This window comes from Manihot esculenta, chromosome 3 (genome assembly GCF_001659605.2).
Source record: "Manihot esculenta cultivar AM560-2 chromosome 3, M.esculenta_v8, whole genome shotgun sequence".
Classification (NCBI taxonomy): domain Eukaryota; kingdom Viridiplantae; phylum Streptophyta; class Magnoliopsida; order Malpighiales; family Euphorbiaceae; genus Manihot; species Manihot esculenta.
This window is the reverse complement of record NC_035163.2, coordinates 23,033,260-23,048,905: the sequence shown is the minus strand read 5'-3', so window position 1 is coordinate 23,048,905 and position 15,646 is coordinate 23,033,260. Positions and strand designations below refer to the sequence as shown.

General features: G+C 32.5%; 1 protein-coding gene across 1 annotated transcript; it reads right to left on the bottom strand.

Annotated features, from left to right (window-relative positions):
- Positions 1-6,369: 6,369 nt before the first annotated feature.
- LOC110610444 (3-hydroxybutyryl-CoA dehydrogenase) lies at positions 6,370-9,825 on the bottom strand. Its single transcript, XM_021750367.2, has 5 exons — positions 9,811-9,825; positions 9,379-9,592; positions 8,052-8,273; positions 7,737-7,849; positions 6,370-6,958 (listed from the first exon to the last, which is right to left on the bottom strand). Exons 2-5 carry the CDS (start codon positions 9,562-9,564, stop codon positions 6,589-6,591), a joined length of 891 nt encoding a protein of 296 aa, XP_021606059.1. The 5' UTR covers positions 9,565-9,592; positions 9,811-9,825; the 3' UTR covers positions 6,370-6,588.
- Positions 9,826-15,646: the final 5,821 nt, after the last annotated feature.

The following is a 15,646-nucleotide window of genomic DNA, read 5'->3' as shown; positions in this document are numbered from 1 at the left end:
GGTAATTCTTAGGATTCCTGATTACACTGATAATGAAGCTCTATTTGCATTTTTAGATGGATTGCAAAATTGGGTAAGGCTGAAAGTTCAAAGAAAGGGAGCTCAGGACTTGGCTACAACTATATCAATTATTGAGTCCCTTGTAGAGTTTAGAAAGCAGCCTGACAAAAGTAAGGCTAAGTCTCACAAGGGCAAGGGAGCTACTGATGTAAGCCATAAGCCAAGTGACAATCCCAAGAGTGGTAAGAAGAAGGAGAATGCTTTTAAGTTCAAGAAGCCCGAGTATTCCTCCAACAAGAATGTAGCCCGGCCACCCATTAAGTGCTTCCTCTGTGAAGGTCCTCATTGTGCCAGAGAGTGCCCTATGAAGAACAAGCTCTCTGCGATGGTGGAGGACAAAGAAGGGGGCAATAAGAAGGGAGAAGGGGCGAGCATGGGGTCACTCCAGTTGGCAGCTATGAGCAAGCAAGACCTACCCAAGGAGAAGAAAGGTCAGCTCTATTTCAATATGATGACAGGGAATAGCAAGTATGTGCCATAGTTGACATCGATGCTTCTAATAACTTTCTTAGGCTTGAAGATGCAAACCAGATGGGAGTGAATTATGAATCCACTTTGGCATGACTAAAAGCTGTTAACTCCAAGTCTAACATGATCCATGGTGTGGCAAAAGATGTTAAGGTGAAGATAGGTGAGTGGCTAGGAACTCTTGACTTTACTATTGTGATTATGGATGATTATCCTTATGTTCTGGGGATGGAATTCATGGATAAGGTGAAGGCAATTCCTGTAACGACCCGGAAACCGGACCGCTATCGGCGCTAGGATCCAGATCGACTTAAGGTCGCCGGGACCCGTAGCAAGCCTAACATGCAACCTGTATACCTAATAAAATCCCATACATGGTCATACATTTATATAAAAATTTTAAACTTTTCCATATACCAAGCCTGTCTCGCATACATTATACATGTCACATATAAACCCCATACTAGAGCCCTCATCAAATGCTCTAGTTGGGTCAACATCTCATAAGACAAGCTTGGTTCAACACCAACATCATTAACACATTAACAAAAACAGATCATGTATAAAAGGGATTACAACAGACCATAGGGCCAAGCACAATACTAATACTCATATCTTTACATTACATTACACTTTATAACATTTCACAAATCATGTCCACACTAAACTATTACATAAACAACCTTTAGCCTCGAAGACTCCCCGGTCTATCCTGAACTTGCAAGCCTGGGGGTTAAGGGGGGTGAGCTAAAAAAGCCCAGTGAGCAGAACAATAAAACATTAATATAAAACATGCTCTCATGGAATGCATCACAACACAATTAATTCACATCACGAATGGACTGACCCAAAATTCCCTCTACTCTGTGCCCGGCCCTCGAAGGAGCTCCTCAGGACTTCTGTTACATACAATAAGCTCTGTGTCCGGCCCTCAGTGGGGCTCCTCAGGACTTCTGTTACATACAATGACAATCTAGAGGGCTAGTGAGTCGTCCTATTGTCCATCCACACCCACAATGAATAATGCAATGCGTCATATTCGTGAGTTCTAATGCAATCAACCTATTATATATCATGATGTATGAATTATGCTTAAAACATTTAATTTCTTGAAATAAGAGATTAGTTAGTTCTACTCACCTCTGGCTGACTCTGAACTGACTGAAAAGCAGCTATCTCACTGCTGGGGTCCTCGGTTTCTCGGGTCCGAACCTACACAGGTGGACTCAAATGAGGGACCAAACAAACACTAACATAACTCTAAACAACTCCCCAAAAACCCCCTAAAACACCACAAAACATTCATAGAAAACATGCAAAGGAATGTTGAACAGGGCACTTTCGACGGCAGGTTCGGCGGCCGAAAGTCCCTCCAGAGCCGAAAGCCATGCACCTTCGGCGGCACTTTCGGCGGCCGAAGGTTCCTTCCAGATCCGAAACTCATGCATGTTCGGCGGCACCTTCGGCAGCCGAAATTGCCCTCCAGAGCCGAAAGTCCAAACTTTCGGGGGCAAGCTTAGGCGGCCAAAAGTGCCACCACAGGCAGGTTCGACGGCCGAAAGTGCCTTTGGCTGCCGAACCTGAGTTCTTCCAGAAATGGCAAAACTCAGCCCTTATGCACATTTAAGCCTCCCTAACCTTCCAAACATGCATTTGGCTATTCTACAACATGCATAAATACATTCTCAAGCATATAGGGGCATAAAACTAACCTAAACCCCAACAAACATCAACATAGCAACTCATTTTAGCATACATTTATCCTTAAACTAACATTTTTACAACTAACCTAAACATGCATTTCTACCCCATAAACCTTCATAAAACTTACTTAAGACATCGAAGGAGGCGAGGATCGACGCTTACCTCTTGAAGATCGAGAGAAGACGTGACCCAGCTTGGAGATTTGGGGAAAACGGGTTCCGGAGGTCTCCAAGCTCCCAAACTTCGATCCTTGCTTAAAAACTTCAAAACCAAGCTAAAACTTGTTAAAAACTTGTAGGATTTGAGGAGAAAATACAAAATCATCAAAGGGGTGGCGGAGAATCACCTTGCCCGAAAATAGAGAGAGAAAACTCGCCCATTTTCGGACAGGGGGCCTTTTATAAGTGGCTGGCCAGACCACCTTCGGAAGCCAAAAGTGCCTCCGCAACTCCACCAAGTTCGACGGCCAAACCTGGATTTTTCTCCTTTGTCCTTTTTCTTTCAAAACTCAATTCTTTCTTACTTAAAACCTTAAAAACATGTAAAAGCATTTATAAAAACATGAATTTTCCCTTCTAGAGATTTCCGACATCTGATATTCCACCGGAAAATAGGAATTTCGATGTCGGGGTCTAGCCGGGTATTACAATTCCCATTCCATTCGCTGATTCAATGTGCATTATGGAGGATGGGAACATTTTCACCATTCCTCTAGCATGAGGGAAATCTAGTCATAGCCAGTCACTTTTCGCCATGCAATTGGGTAAAGGAGTCAGGAAAAAGAGCCAACCTATCTTGTCTCCTTAAAGGAGGAAGATGCCAAAGTGAAGCCTAATGCCATTCCTATGGAAGTGCTAGATGTCTTGGAGGAGTTCAAAGAGCTGATACCGCCTGAATTGCCTAAGAAGTCACCACCAAGGAGAGAGGTGGATCATGCCATTGAATTAGAGTCTGGTGCCAAACCACCTTTCGGTGTGCCTTACAGACTTGCACCTCCAGAGTTGGAGGAGTTGAGGAGACAGTCTAAGGAGCTCTTGGATGTTGGTTTCATTCAGCAATCGAAGTCACCATATGGAGCTCCTGTTCTATTTCAGAAGAGTAGAAAACGGCTGAAGCCAGATTAGGTAGAGTGAGGAGGCAAAAGCCACTCCAAGAGATAATGGGCAACCGTGAGAATCCCTCTCCCAAATTGTGTCCACATAATCCTTGTACAATTAAAATTTATTCCTTGCACTTTATATTATTATTTGAGTGAATGAAAGCTCCTCATTCTTAACTCTTATGTAACGAGTTCTTCTTCCTTCACCATTATGAATGTTTAGCTTCTGTTGTGCTATACTCTATTGTGTGTTGATTGTTTAGCTCTTTTGATTGAGTGATTTAGAAGGTGAAAGGCTGACTTAGTCTTGGGGGAAGGAGGAGAGTTTTCACCTCCATAAAGTTTAGGGATGTGCAACACTATGCTGGGGAAGATGTTGCCGAGAAGATTGGGTAGAGAGTATTCAGAAGGACCCTTATGTGTAGGATTACCATTTCTGCATACACTGGTCAGGGGACTAGAGCCACTCCACCAATAAATTTAAGGCAGGACGAAACCAGTCAACATGGCAAGACTTCTCAATCGGCAGGCTATATATGGACTTAATCAAGTCCCGCATGGGTGCAGTGAGTTAAAAGCACATGATTATTTGAATTATATTTTTATAAATTAAAACTATACTTTTGGATTTATGGTAATGTGATTTGGAATAGATAATATTCATTAAGCTCATTATTTTTTTATGTTATGCAGGGTATAATTAGTATCAAATCCTTATTTATTTAATTATTTACTAGTTTCTTATTTTGAATGTTTCATTTTCTTTTTTCTTTTCTGTTCTAACAAAGCTTCAACAGGGTTTCCGTCCTTTCACCCTACCAACTTCAAAGTTTAGTGGACGTTGGGCCTCACAAGCTGTAATTGCAGTTTGTGATTCTTTTTAAACTGTTGCATTGAATATATTCTTCTGATGCTCATAGAGCTAAAAGGTTGGCAAGTCATGTTTCGAAATTTCTGGTGAACAAGGTTCGATTTCCTCTCCTTTTCCTCTAAATACCCACTGAAAAAACAAAAAAGTGTATAAATATACTTAGGATGTCCTAGTTAGCTGTCAGAGCAAATTTTCTCGAAAAAAATTTTCTCAATTTTTCGAGTTATACTTGTCTTTATAAGTTAAGAAAAAAAAATAGTATAGAGCAGTTCTAATACCAATCAAAATGCTCGATATTCAATTGGGCAAGCAATTTTTAGACAAAAACTACTTAAGACTTCCATTCAATCACTTAGATTTGATTGCATACAAATTCTAATATTGGGCCATGGGTCATTAGTTACCCTCTTATTGATTACCATAACTCTGCCAAGCTGCCTTCTCAGTAATTACCAGCAGCAAATTATCAATGGATACATTGAGCCAATCTCATTTGCTCTAAAGCATATTCATGGAGCCAAAGAGCACACTATACATCTTTTACCATAATCATTTAGACAATGTTTTAGAAAGAATAGCTTCCCTTTCAAATGGCCTCAAATCAATTTGAAGAACATGGAGTTGTAGCTGAACAAATCAGGAAAATTTGTGGGGAAATTTTGGAAAATATCAAAATATCTTGGCAAATTTCAATTATACCTCTTAGAACTGCTAAAACAAATGCTTTAGAATGCTTACAAACCATAAAGACTCCCTTTTATGGGAATGGGTTGATTCACATTTTCTATTACTGTCATGAGACAAACTGATATGCAAAGCGATCAAGCAGAAACTCGCATACATTTTGCCAGATTAGAGGCAAAACAAAATGTGAAATTTTATTTTCCATGCATGGCAATTAAAAGGTGGAAACATTTCAGATGAACTAGAAAGAAAAAATTTTACATATTACATACAGCAGCAAAGTAAAAGAGCAGTTCCATCATTTTCAAACAGCATCAATCGTCTCATTCCTTTTTTCCTTCCTTGGAATCTTCTACCTTTGCTTCCTTGGCCTTTGGCTTTCCTTGCTTGGGCTTCACGAAGCAGAAACATGAGCAACAAGGACACTGGAACAAGAACTTCATTGCTTATGCCTTCTCTCTCTCTCTCAGCTCTGAAAAATGGACCAAAAACCTTGTATGCAGCAAAAGTCTTAGCTTTCTTTGGCCTTTTTATCCTCTTTCTGGTCTAATAATGTTGGTTATTAATTTGTGCAAATTGTTTTTATCCGTAGGATTCAAAGATCAATCGCTTTCAATAAAGAAAAGCTAAGAATGACAGTAGGGGTGTGGTAGGGTTGGCTATGAGAAACAATGAACTTAATGCTCTTAATAGGCTCTCTCTCTTCTCTTTGTGGGCCATATTTCGTCACTAATGTGGAAATTTAGAGGCTCCTTCTGATTCTTCTGTCTCACCCTAAATGATTCCCTAGTGCTTAGAAACAATAAATTTAATTTACATTACCATGTAGCTAGAAAAGTTTCAAATCTTGAGTTATATTGATATCAACTGGGTTAGAATTCAATGATCATAATTGGAAATTTTGTTAACAAATTTTCTTTTTTTTTTTTCCTTTTTTTTTGTTCATGGACAAGCAAGAAGCATAATCAACAGCAAGCATGGTGGTGGTGGTGAATCTGAGTTTGCTTTAAATGTGGACAAAGAAAAGATAAATAAAGCATGTGAATTGCAATCTAGTTTGCGACTTTCAGGGTTGCTTTTGCCGGTAGAAGAAGAAGATAATAATAATAATTGTGAAGAGGAGTGACGTGGAATTATCGTCACTTCCATACTCAAAAAGCGTCTGACATTGTTAAAATTGAAGGCTCTGGAACTTCCCTTGGGATCTTCTAGGCGTGCATACTGTCGCATTACGGTACTCAATAATTTTAAATCGATGCTATCACCATCATTGTATCTGATAGAATTCAGAATATTATTGAAAATAAGATAATAGAAAGAATACCAAAGTAAACCGATTTACATCGAATTAGATTCACATCAAATCATCTGCTTGGTATCTGAGTTATAATATAACAAAATGACAAGGCAATGTCATATTGAGGTCTTATTAAAGAATCTACTAGGCTATAATATTAACAATTCATCAATATATTTGAACAGATGATAGAAAAGTCTGTGAAGTTCATTACTTCAAGCACAATCTTCCCCTTATATAAGTGTGGGGATGGGGGAATCTTGCCCACCTTCTGGGAGCTTGTTCTTAATTTGCAAGGATCCAAAGGAAGAAAACAACAGTAGGAGGAGTTGGTATTGGACACTTATTTGCATGTAATTTATTTACAAAGCACTACACTATTGGCAAAATACTATGCTATAAATTTCAAAGCCGAGCTGATGGCTTTACTTGTTCAAGGGATTTACGATAGTCATATACTCCGATGCCACGTTTTCGTCCAACACGACCTGCATCAACATACTGCACGAGAAGTGGACAGGGAGCATATTTACTGTCCCCTAAGCCAGCATGAAGCACTTTCATTATTGACAGGCAGACATCTAATCCAATAAAATCTGCAAGCTCTAAAGGACCCATTGGATGGTTTGTTCCTAACTTCATTCCTGTGTCAATGTCCTCCTTTGTTGCCACTCCTGTATAAAGAGTATGAAATGCTTCGTTTATCATTGGCATTAGAATTCGGTTTACAATGAAACCAGAAAAATCCTGTGAGCATATAACTGTCTTGCCAAACCTGCAGATATAACAGCCATTGGTGTTAAAGCAGATAGTGGACTGTAATTATTATAATGCAGTAAGGACAATAAAAAAAAAAGGAAGAGAGATATTCTGTTTGCCTACTGCAACTTAAAAACAGAGGAGAAACAAAGAATAGAGACCATCCAGAAATATTTAATGGATGTTAAAGTATAACAAAGTTTTTTATCGCAGGCACATGCATATGTTGGGAAATAAATTTGGTAGAAAGTCCCATTGAAAATTCAATAATGGAATGACGCAATATAAATGGATGAGTTGTGATATACTAATATTGGATTGATTAGTCATTTTTTATGCGCAAACAGCTCAATAAATTGTACATTCCATACTAAAAATGAATTAAAGTACAATATGTTTGTCACTCTCTTCAAATTTAATATATTATTCGAGCTCTGATTGGGCTGTGAGATTAACCACTCACTTGGCCGTATGATTGAGCCCATATTGAATTAATGCCAATTAATTGTCAAGTAATAACCATGTGTTTGCACTCACAGGGAAGCATTGGGAAATTAATTGGGTAAAAAGTCCCATATTGAAAATATAAATAATGGAAGTGCACAATATAAATAATTGAGCTTTAATATCGAATTATCTAGTCATTTTGATGCACAAGAAGTTCAATCACTTGTATAAGCTAATATTAAAAATAAATTAAATTTTCATATGCCCATCATTATATATACAGCGAATACCAAAATTTAATCATTCAAACGGCAATTAAGTTTCTAGTAAGAGTGTATTTCGGTCACCTCTCTGCCAAGGTCTTGGTTGCGTAAAATGTCTCATCTGATGTGTCTGCACCACGCACAATCTCAACTAATTTCATTATTGGGGGAGGATTCATAAAGTGCATGCCAATTACCTGCAGATGATATGTTTTCCATGACCTAGTTAGAATCTTGATTTGTTGAAAATAATGCATAAACATGATGAAACGGAAGAAAGAAACTCCATAGTAGACTCGCACAAAATGTTGATATGGGAGATATTTTAATGAATTAAATGTGCTTATTATATGTTCCAAGGTAAACTAAGGGTAAAAGAAGAAATAATCTAAGCACAACCTGGCTCGGCGTGCTAGTTGCTGAGGCAAGACGTGTTATGGAGATAGAACTTGTATTGGAAGCCAAAATGGCAGAACTTTTAACAATCTTATCTAGTTCAAGAAATAACTTTTTCTTCACATCTTCAGATTCCACAATAGCTTCAATAACAAAATCTGCCTCATGCAGCTCTTCCAACTTTGAGGTGCAATATAGACGCCCCACAGCTTCACTGAAAGCTGCCTGTCAAGTGGAATAGGCATAATATTTTAAAGTTCATGCACATGGGTTTACGGGAAAACCATATTTTTATCAACATCTTATTCTCACAGTAGCCAGGTATTCTTGAAGTTAATAAAGCTCAATCCCATTATTCCTATTAACATCTTACTAACACCGGAACCAACTATTTCAGTGTAAAAGTTCAGTTGGTAGCTTAAAATCCCATCAAAAAATATTTCAACTCTCAAGACCCAATCTAATTTGAACCTAAAATCATTAAAACCGCAAGTTTGCATAATGATTAGATTAAAGTGGCACATAAACAATAAAAGGATAAAATTAAGACCAACAGATAATTATTTCACAAGCCAATACACAATAAGAATGAAAGAATAAATAGAGTAAATTGGTGATTCTTACCAGCCACACAAGTTTGTATTTATGGTTGGCAAGGGTAAAAGCAAGCAAGCACTTCCCTTATAGTGCAGATATATGCACAATTTTACAACGTGCTACTCTTCAAAATGGGTATGCATTTGCTAGGTTCAAATTCGGGTTTTAGGCTGGAGTCGACCGTCGGTGGGGTCTGGATATACAAATTCCGACACCCAGCATTTTTTTAACTTAATAAGAAGCGTTTTGAGTCTGTTGATTAACCGAATATGTCAATTTTAACTTAGAAACTCATAAAACTCCTTACCCTATGTTTCGATCCTTAATTGTGCAGGAGAATTGGAGAGAAATTAAAGAGAGGAAATGAATAGAAAAGAAAAGAAAAAAAATTTTTATTTACTCTATGATGTTTGGATAAATAAGTAGTTTAGAGAAGAAATCAAATTTCTCCTGTAAAAGAAAGAAGTATATGCAGGTGCTTTATACCTATTTCCCACTCTTTCCCACCAAATTGGGGGGAAATTTGTTGGGGCATTTGCAACAAATTGGGAAATACAATTTCCCCTCTTTTCCTCTCCTTTCTCTTCTTCTCTCCTAATTCATGTCCAAACAAGACAAATTTGAGAAACTTCTTTTCTTTTCTTTTCTTTTCTTTTCTTTTCTCTTCCCTCCAACCAAACAAAGCATTAGACAAAACAACCAACAGGAAGAAAACATATAATATTTGATTGACCTGAGAGAGGTGACCTTTGGAGACGAGACGCTGGATGTTACCGGCAATAGATTTTCTAGCTCTGGAGAGAGCAGCAAGATCCGTGTCAAGGAGCAAGACATCGAGCCCGTATACGGCGGCAAGTTGCGCGATACCAGAGCCCATCTGGCCACTGCCAACGACGCCTATTATCTTGGTCTCCGCCATATTTTTCCACTTGCCGTACCTTTTCCTTCTAATACCACAGAAAAGAATTGTTAAAAATAAATTAACAAATAAATAAGTTGATTAATGAATTATTTATTATTATTATTATTAATTAATTAATTGGCATAAACCAATAAAAAATGTATTTTCATTTTGGTGATTAAATCAAATATATTAGTTTTAATATGACTGATTAAAACTTTTTATTTAAATTTATCTAAATCTAACTAAAAATTATTAAATTACCCCAATTCATATCAAACCCTAATTGCTACTACTCCTGTCATCATTTCACCACTGCACCATGGCAATTGCATACTGGATTTTGCAAGTCCTCAATTCTAAGGCGTTGCTGTTTGTTCCACATCAAAATCCTCTCTTCAATTTTGTGTTGCAATCAATTGTTTCAAAGCTAGCAGTGAAGGGTTTCTCAAAAGGGCTATCAATTCTCATCATCAAATTTTCTAATCAATATAGTTTTATAACAGTGAAGTGGAAAATAATTGCACTTTAAACAATTAAAATAAATTTTAATTTGAAGGCCCAAACCAATTTATGAACTCCCTGAAGTAAGAGTTTGCCAAAGCAAAAGCCCTATTTCAATGAATTGACCCATATGTCATGATCTAGCCTAACAAGGGCATACAAACTCTGGGATAAAGCTGGTTCTACCTAGCTTCTTTGTTTTCCCAATTCTTCATCTGAATTTTCCTTCTTTTTTTTTTTTGTAAGTTTTTGGTGGGTTACTATCAACATTTGATATATATATAAAATATAATATGTTCTGGTGGTTTATTCTAATATTTCATAATTCTTTTATTTTTAATACTAAAAATTAAAAAATTAAATATTAACAATAGTAATTAAATTGCTTAAATATTAAAAGTATTTATCATTGTAGAATTAAAAATATAAAAATACCAAAAATATTAAAAAAATATAAATAATTTTTTGGCCAAAAATATAAGGAACGTGAATAAATTGAGAGAAGAGGCAGCTGTCTCACATTTAGCATTCTATCCTCAAAGTGCATAAATTTTGTCGATTTGCATGTTTCAAACAAAAATAAAAACTCATAGAATCTGATACGCTCTCTACTTTGTTCATTTAATTTCCAAATAAAATTCCAGCTGGAAAAGATTGATCTAAACATGAATAGAAAGCAACTAAACATACCATTTCAAAAAAAAAAAAAAAAAACAACTAAACATAATTCCAATATTCATTTTTTTCCTATGTGCAAATCGAAAATGACCTATAACTGCAATTCCAATTATCTTTATCTGACAACTATTTTGCACTCTCACTTTATTTCTTTTTCATTTTCACATCTGAATTTTTTAGAAGTGTAATTACATATTTAATTTTTAACAATATCAATAATAAAATTTATAAAATATAACTATTTAACTTCATTATAAGATAATTTATACTAATCACGTTTGGCACTGTCATGAACGATGTTGATAAAGATTTTTTTTTAATAATGCATAATAAAACGATATCGGCCCGTAATTATGTCAGTCATTTTTAATGGCGAAATGCAAAGTTAAATTTTACATTAATTTAAGATAAGGTAACGTGTCTCTTGTAATCTAAGATAATCTTTTTCTTTTTAAATTAATTTTTATGAATAAAATAGACACGATTTATTTTTTAAAATAGTATTAGTCTCCTATTAAATATTGAATTTATTATCAGAACATCATGCTCCGAATATTTAATTTTAAGTGTGAGAAGGTATATTAAATTCTCATATTAATTTAAAATAGAGTAATACACTCTTTATATTTTTAAGTGTTATTTCTCCTTAAACTAAAATTTCCAGAGTAAATTAGCCTCATCTCATATTCTTAGGAGGTTCTAGTTTAATTTTTTAATTAGCAATACTCCATTTAATGGATTTTTTCTAATGACGAGATGAAAAAAATTAAAAGAAATTAATATATTTTATTTAATTTTATAATTATATAAATTTTAATAATGATAATATTTTAATATGTTTAATCTTCTTATTACGTGTGCATCACATGTCGGTCGATTAAAATTTGAAAGCCTTAATAGTTTTATTTGTATAAAATTGATATATCTGAAAGGAAAAAATATATATTAAATTTCGTTCGGCTTTAATTTAAAAGAAAAATTAATTTAAGTTTAAGGAGTGTCTAAACTGATATAAAATTCAACGGTATTTTTTAATGCAAATATAATAATTAAATAAATACATTTATAAAACTTGTATTAAATATAATGCAAGTAAAAGTGAAATACAAAGTGACTTTTTAAATAAAAATCAAGAGTAGCAATACGTGGTTGAAAGAAAAATAATTAAAAAAAAGTATGCATTCACTTATGATTTATTTTGTACACATAGAAAACACCATATATTTTATTAAATTAGTACATATTTAGCATTCATAGTAAGAAAATTTTAATTTTCTACAAATTGATTTTGAATTTCGGATACAATTATTGTCGATTTTAAAATTAGGGTATTTGATGTAGATTTTTGTTCTAAAAAAAATTCTTTTATTGAAATTGAATTTTTTATATGCTTAGATACTACGCAGAATTTTTTCTTTCTTTATTCTAGTTTTGGTTCGGATTATTTTGACAGATGTAACTGTTTTTATTTATATTTAATTTAAATTTTTTTATAAACATAATTCTCTCTGAAACTATTATTTTATAGGAAGATGATTTAAATGAATTTTTACATAATAATATTTTTTAACAAAACTTTGAAAAAATTATTTTTTAATAAAAAATAAAATTATATTAAAAAATAAAAAAAAAATAAAAAGACTCAATGTACCACCAAACTTATAATAATAATAAATAAATGAAGAATAATATATCTGCAAGCTCAAAAAAAAAAAAAAAAAAAAAAAGAGCAAGAAGAATATATATAGGACCAAAATCCAACTCAATATTGAAAGTGATGAGCACTCTATGGTGGTGAAATACCTTTTAAGGTAACGTCCTATCAATATTTTCAAACCTTTTAGATAATTAATTAAATTTTTAATTTTTAGTTTTTAATTTTTAATTTTATTATTCAAAATTTAGACGTATAAAGTAAAGTCAAAATTTGTTTAATAAATTGGCTTTCATTCTTCGAAATTTGAATGAATTTTAAAAAATCCATGGAATAAAATTTTTAGAAAAAAAAAAAAAAAAAAAAAAGAGTTAAAATGTCGTTAGATTCAGGGTTTAATAAGCTTGACAGTTGTAGTATCCAAAAAGGAAAAACAAACCAAAAAGGAAAGAGCGACGCGGAAGAGTGGGGAGGTGAAAGCCAGGTAAGTTCTGATAAATGACCATTGATTTTTTTTTTTTTTTATTCGTCCAAAAATTTTTGTGACCTTTCTATTGGTCAATATTTTTTTTATTCTTTTATCTTTTTAGTTGTTGTTGTTTTGGCAATTTCAACTCTAATGATGGTCAGGAATCCTATCCCCAGCATAAATTCCAATTTTAATCAAAACTCACCCATGATTCTCTCTTCTTTTTTTTACTCTTCTATCTTTCTTTTTCCACTTTAAATCATTAATTGCTTCTTAATAATCATGTAAAAATAAAATAAAATTTAATTTTTTTAATTGAAAATTAAAAATTAAAAAATTAAAATTTAAAATCTTTTAAATTTATCTAAATACATTCACTATCAAATTAAATTTATTTAATTTTTTTATATGATTAAAATTTCTCAATTATTATTTATCAATAACTTCAATTTTTAATTTGATTCTATCAATATAAGTAGTGAGTGTGATGTCTTTGTCATGTCCTGGATGCAATTTTTGATGGCACGGTAGCCACGTGAAAAACTTGTGTGGGGTCCTATCATATAATCATATCTCCTGCTACTATTTTTTACTTTCCTCAAAAAAAATTTTAAAAAAAAATTTGTAATTTAATTTTTATTTATATGCACTTCAATTCCTTCCTCCTATAACCATAGCCATACTTGTTATTAGATCTTTAATTTTTTTTAAAAATATATTTAATTACATGTTCATATGTTTTATAAAATTAAATTATTTAATTTTTATGTCAATAAATATTAACCATCTAATTTTACATTTAATTAAAGAATTAAATGGTATAAATATATAAAATTATAAAAATATTATAATATATATAATTATAAATTTTAAATGCTGCACAGTCTTAGTTTTAATCTGATAATAAGTGTATTTAAATAAGTTTGAGAGATTTTAATTTTATTCCCTTAATTTTCATTTCAAAAAACAAATTCTAAAGGCTAAAACCGTCAAGTCTTGTTATGCTTTGACTTTAGTCTGACTCTGTGAAATAATTTGAAAGGTATAGAACAAGTAGGAGGTGAAAGGCCATTAATTTTAACGTTATTTTGTAAATCAGGTAGTGAGTTTGGTTTATACCAACAAATTTCTTGAAAAAAAGAAAATGTGAAAAAAAATGGTAGATTCTGATTTTCATTATAAAAGAAAGGCCTATTGAACTAAATAATTTAAATTTTTATGTGAATTTTTAATTATATTTATTTTTTTAATTATTATGTAAAATATTGAATCTTTTTGAAATTTGAAATTAGTTATTATTGTATCCATTTCTCTAAATTAATTTTGATAAAAAAAATATCCATTAATAGGTGACTTTTTTTTAATTTAAATTAATTATCACATCATCAAACTTTTTAATCAACATTTAATTACAATTTATCTCAATTTTCTCCTCTTATTTTGCTTCAACTTTACTCCACGAATAAAATTCATAAAAACACTCAATATGAACTAATGTAACTTCTCATTTGAGTTCAAGAAATATAAATTCCAATTAACCTTCTCTTATTATCGTAATTTTACTTTTATCATTTTCTACATGGATTATTCAAAAATTATTTTTAAATTTTAATAATATTTTATTAATGCGATATAATTTTTAAATTTATATTCTTTAGATTTTACTTTTAAACTAGCTTACTTAATCGATTATTATGTCAGTTAAAATTGAACTTATTTTTTTTAAAGTGATTGTCAAATTCGTCTAAATTTCTCGATTAGTGAATTAATTATGCTGATGATAACAAAATAATTATAGATCATAAATATTGATAAATTTTTTAGTTAAATTAATTTAAAAATATAAAGATAATTGTAACTAATCTCAAAAGTTTAATTATTTTATACAAAAATAAATAGATATAATTAAAATTTTATATAAAAATTTAAATTTTTTAATCTAATTTACCTAAAAGAAAATCATGAAAGCTAGGCTGTATGAATACAAACATATGATATAAGCTATATTAACATCGATTGTAATAGAATCTAGTTTAATAATTAAAAGATGATGATTGATGATTCATGCACATGAAATCAAATCTCACATCTTGTAATAACGACAGAAGAACAAAAAGGAGAGAGAGAGAGAGAGAATAAAGGTCCATGGGCATGGGTGTAAAAGAAAAGAGAAGAGATGAAGCATAGGGAACTCTGCATGTCCAACTTAAAGAAGCAGAATTTTGTGCAACCATTGCACTGGTGCCGTACCCTACATTTAACACTACAATCAAAATTCTGATGTGTCCTTCACATACCTCTGCCAACCACTATTATCACTTCACATTGTTTTTCACTTCTTTCTCTGTCCTAAAACCTTTTTTAAAAAAATCAAATTTCTTTGGACATTTATACACATCCACATTAATAAGTTTTTTTCTGATTTATTCATTAATAAAATTATAGTATATATTTGGAGAAAAAGGCTAATTCTCTTTAATATTAAGCATCATTGATGCTTTCATGTTATTTCCATATCGATGTTTTGGATCATATGTATTTTTTTGAGTTGATAAAAAACTGATTTTTTGTGAGTGACCATATACTTAGAGGTGATACATGGTGTATTCTAGGCAAGTTATATGGTTTTCTAGAAAAAAAAATTACAAAATATGAGATTGAAGTGGTTTCCAACGAGGAGGCATTAGTTATCAAAACATAGATAGAGTGTTGAAATAATTCATTGATGATTCAGGTATATATACCAGAACTCGATACTCACTCATATTAGGGCTTGGGTGGCTTAATAAGAATGC

Bases quoted from the DNA above. Each gene is read 5' to 3' on its own strand.
- LOC110610444 (XM_021750367.2), bottom strand. From the start codon at position 9,564: ATGGCGGAGACCAAGATAATAGGCGTCGTTGGCAGTGGCCAGATGGGC. The intron at 7,850-8,051 runs GTTGTGCTTAGA...TATCATCTGCAG, and splicing joins CAACTAGCACGCCGAGCCAG to GTAATTGGCATGCACTTTAT. The intron at 6,959-7,736 runs GTGACCGAAATA...TTATATCTGCAG, and splicing joins ACCAAGACCTTGGCAGAGAG to GTTTGGCAAGACAGTTATAT.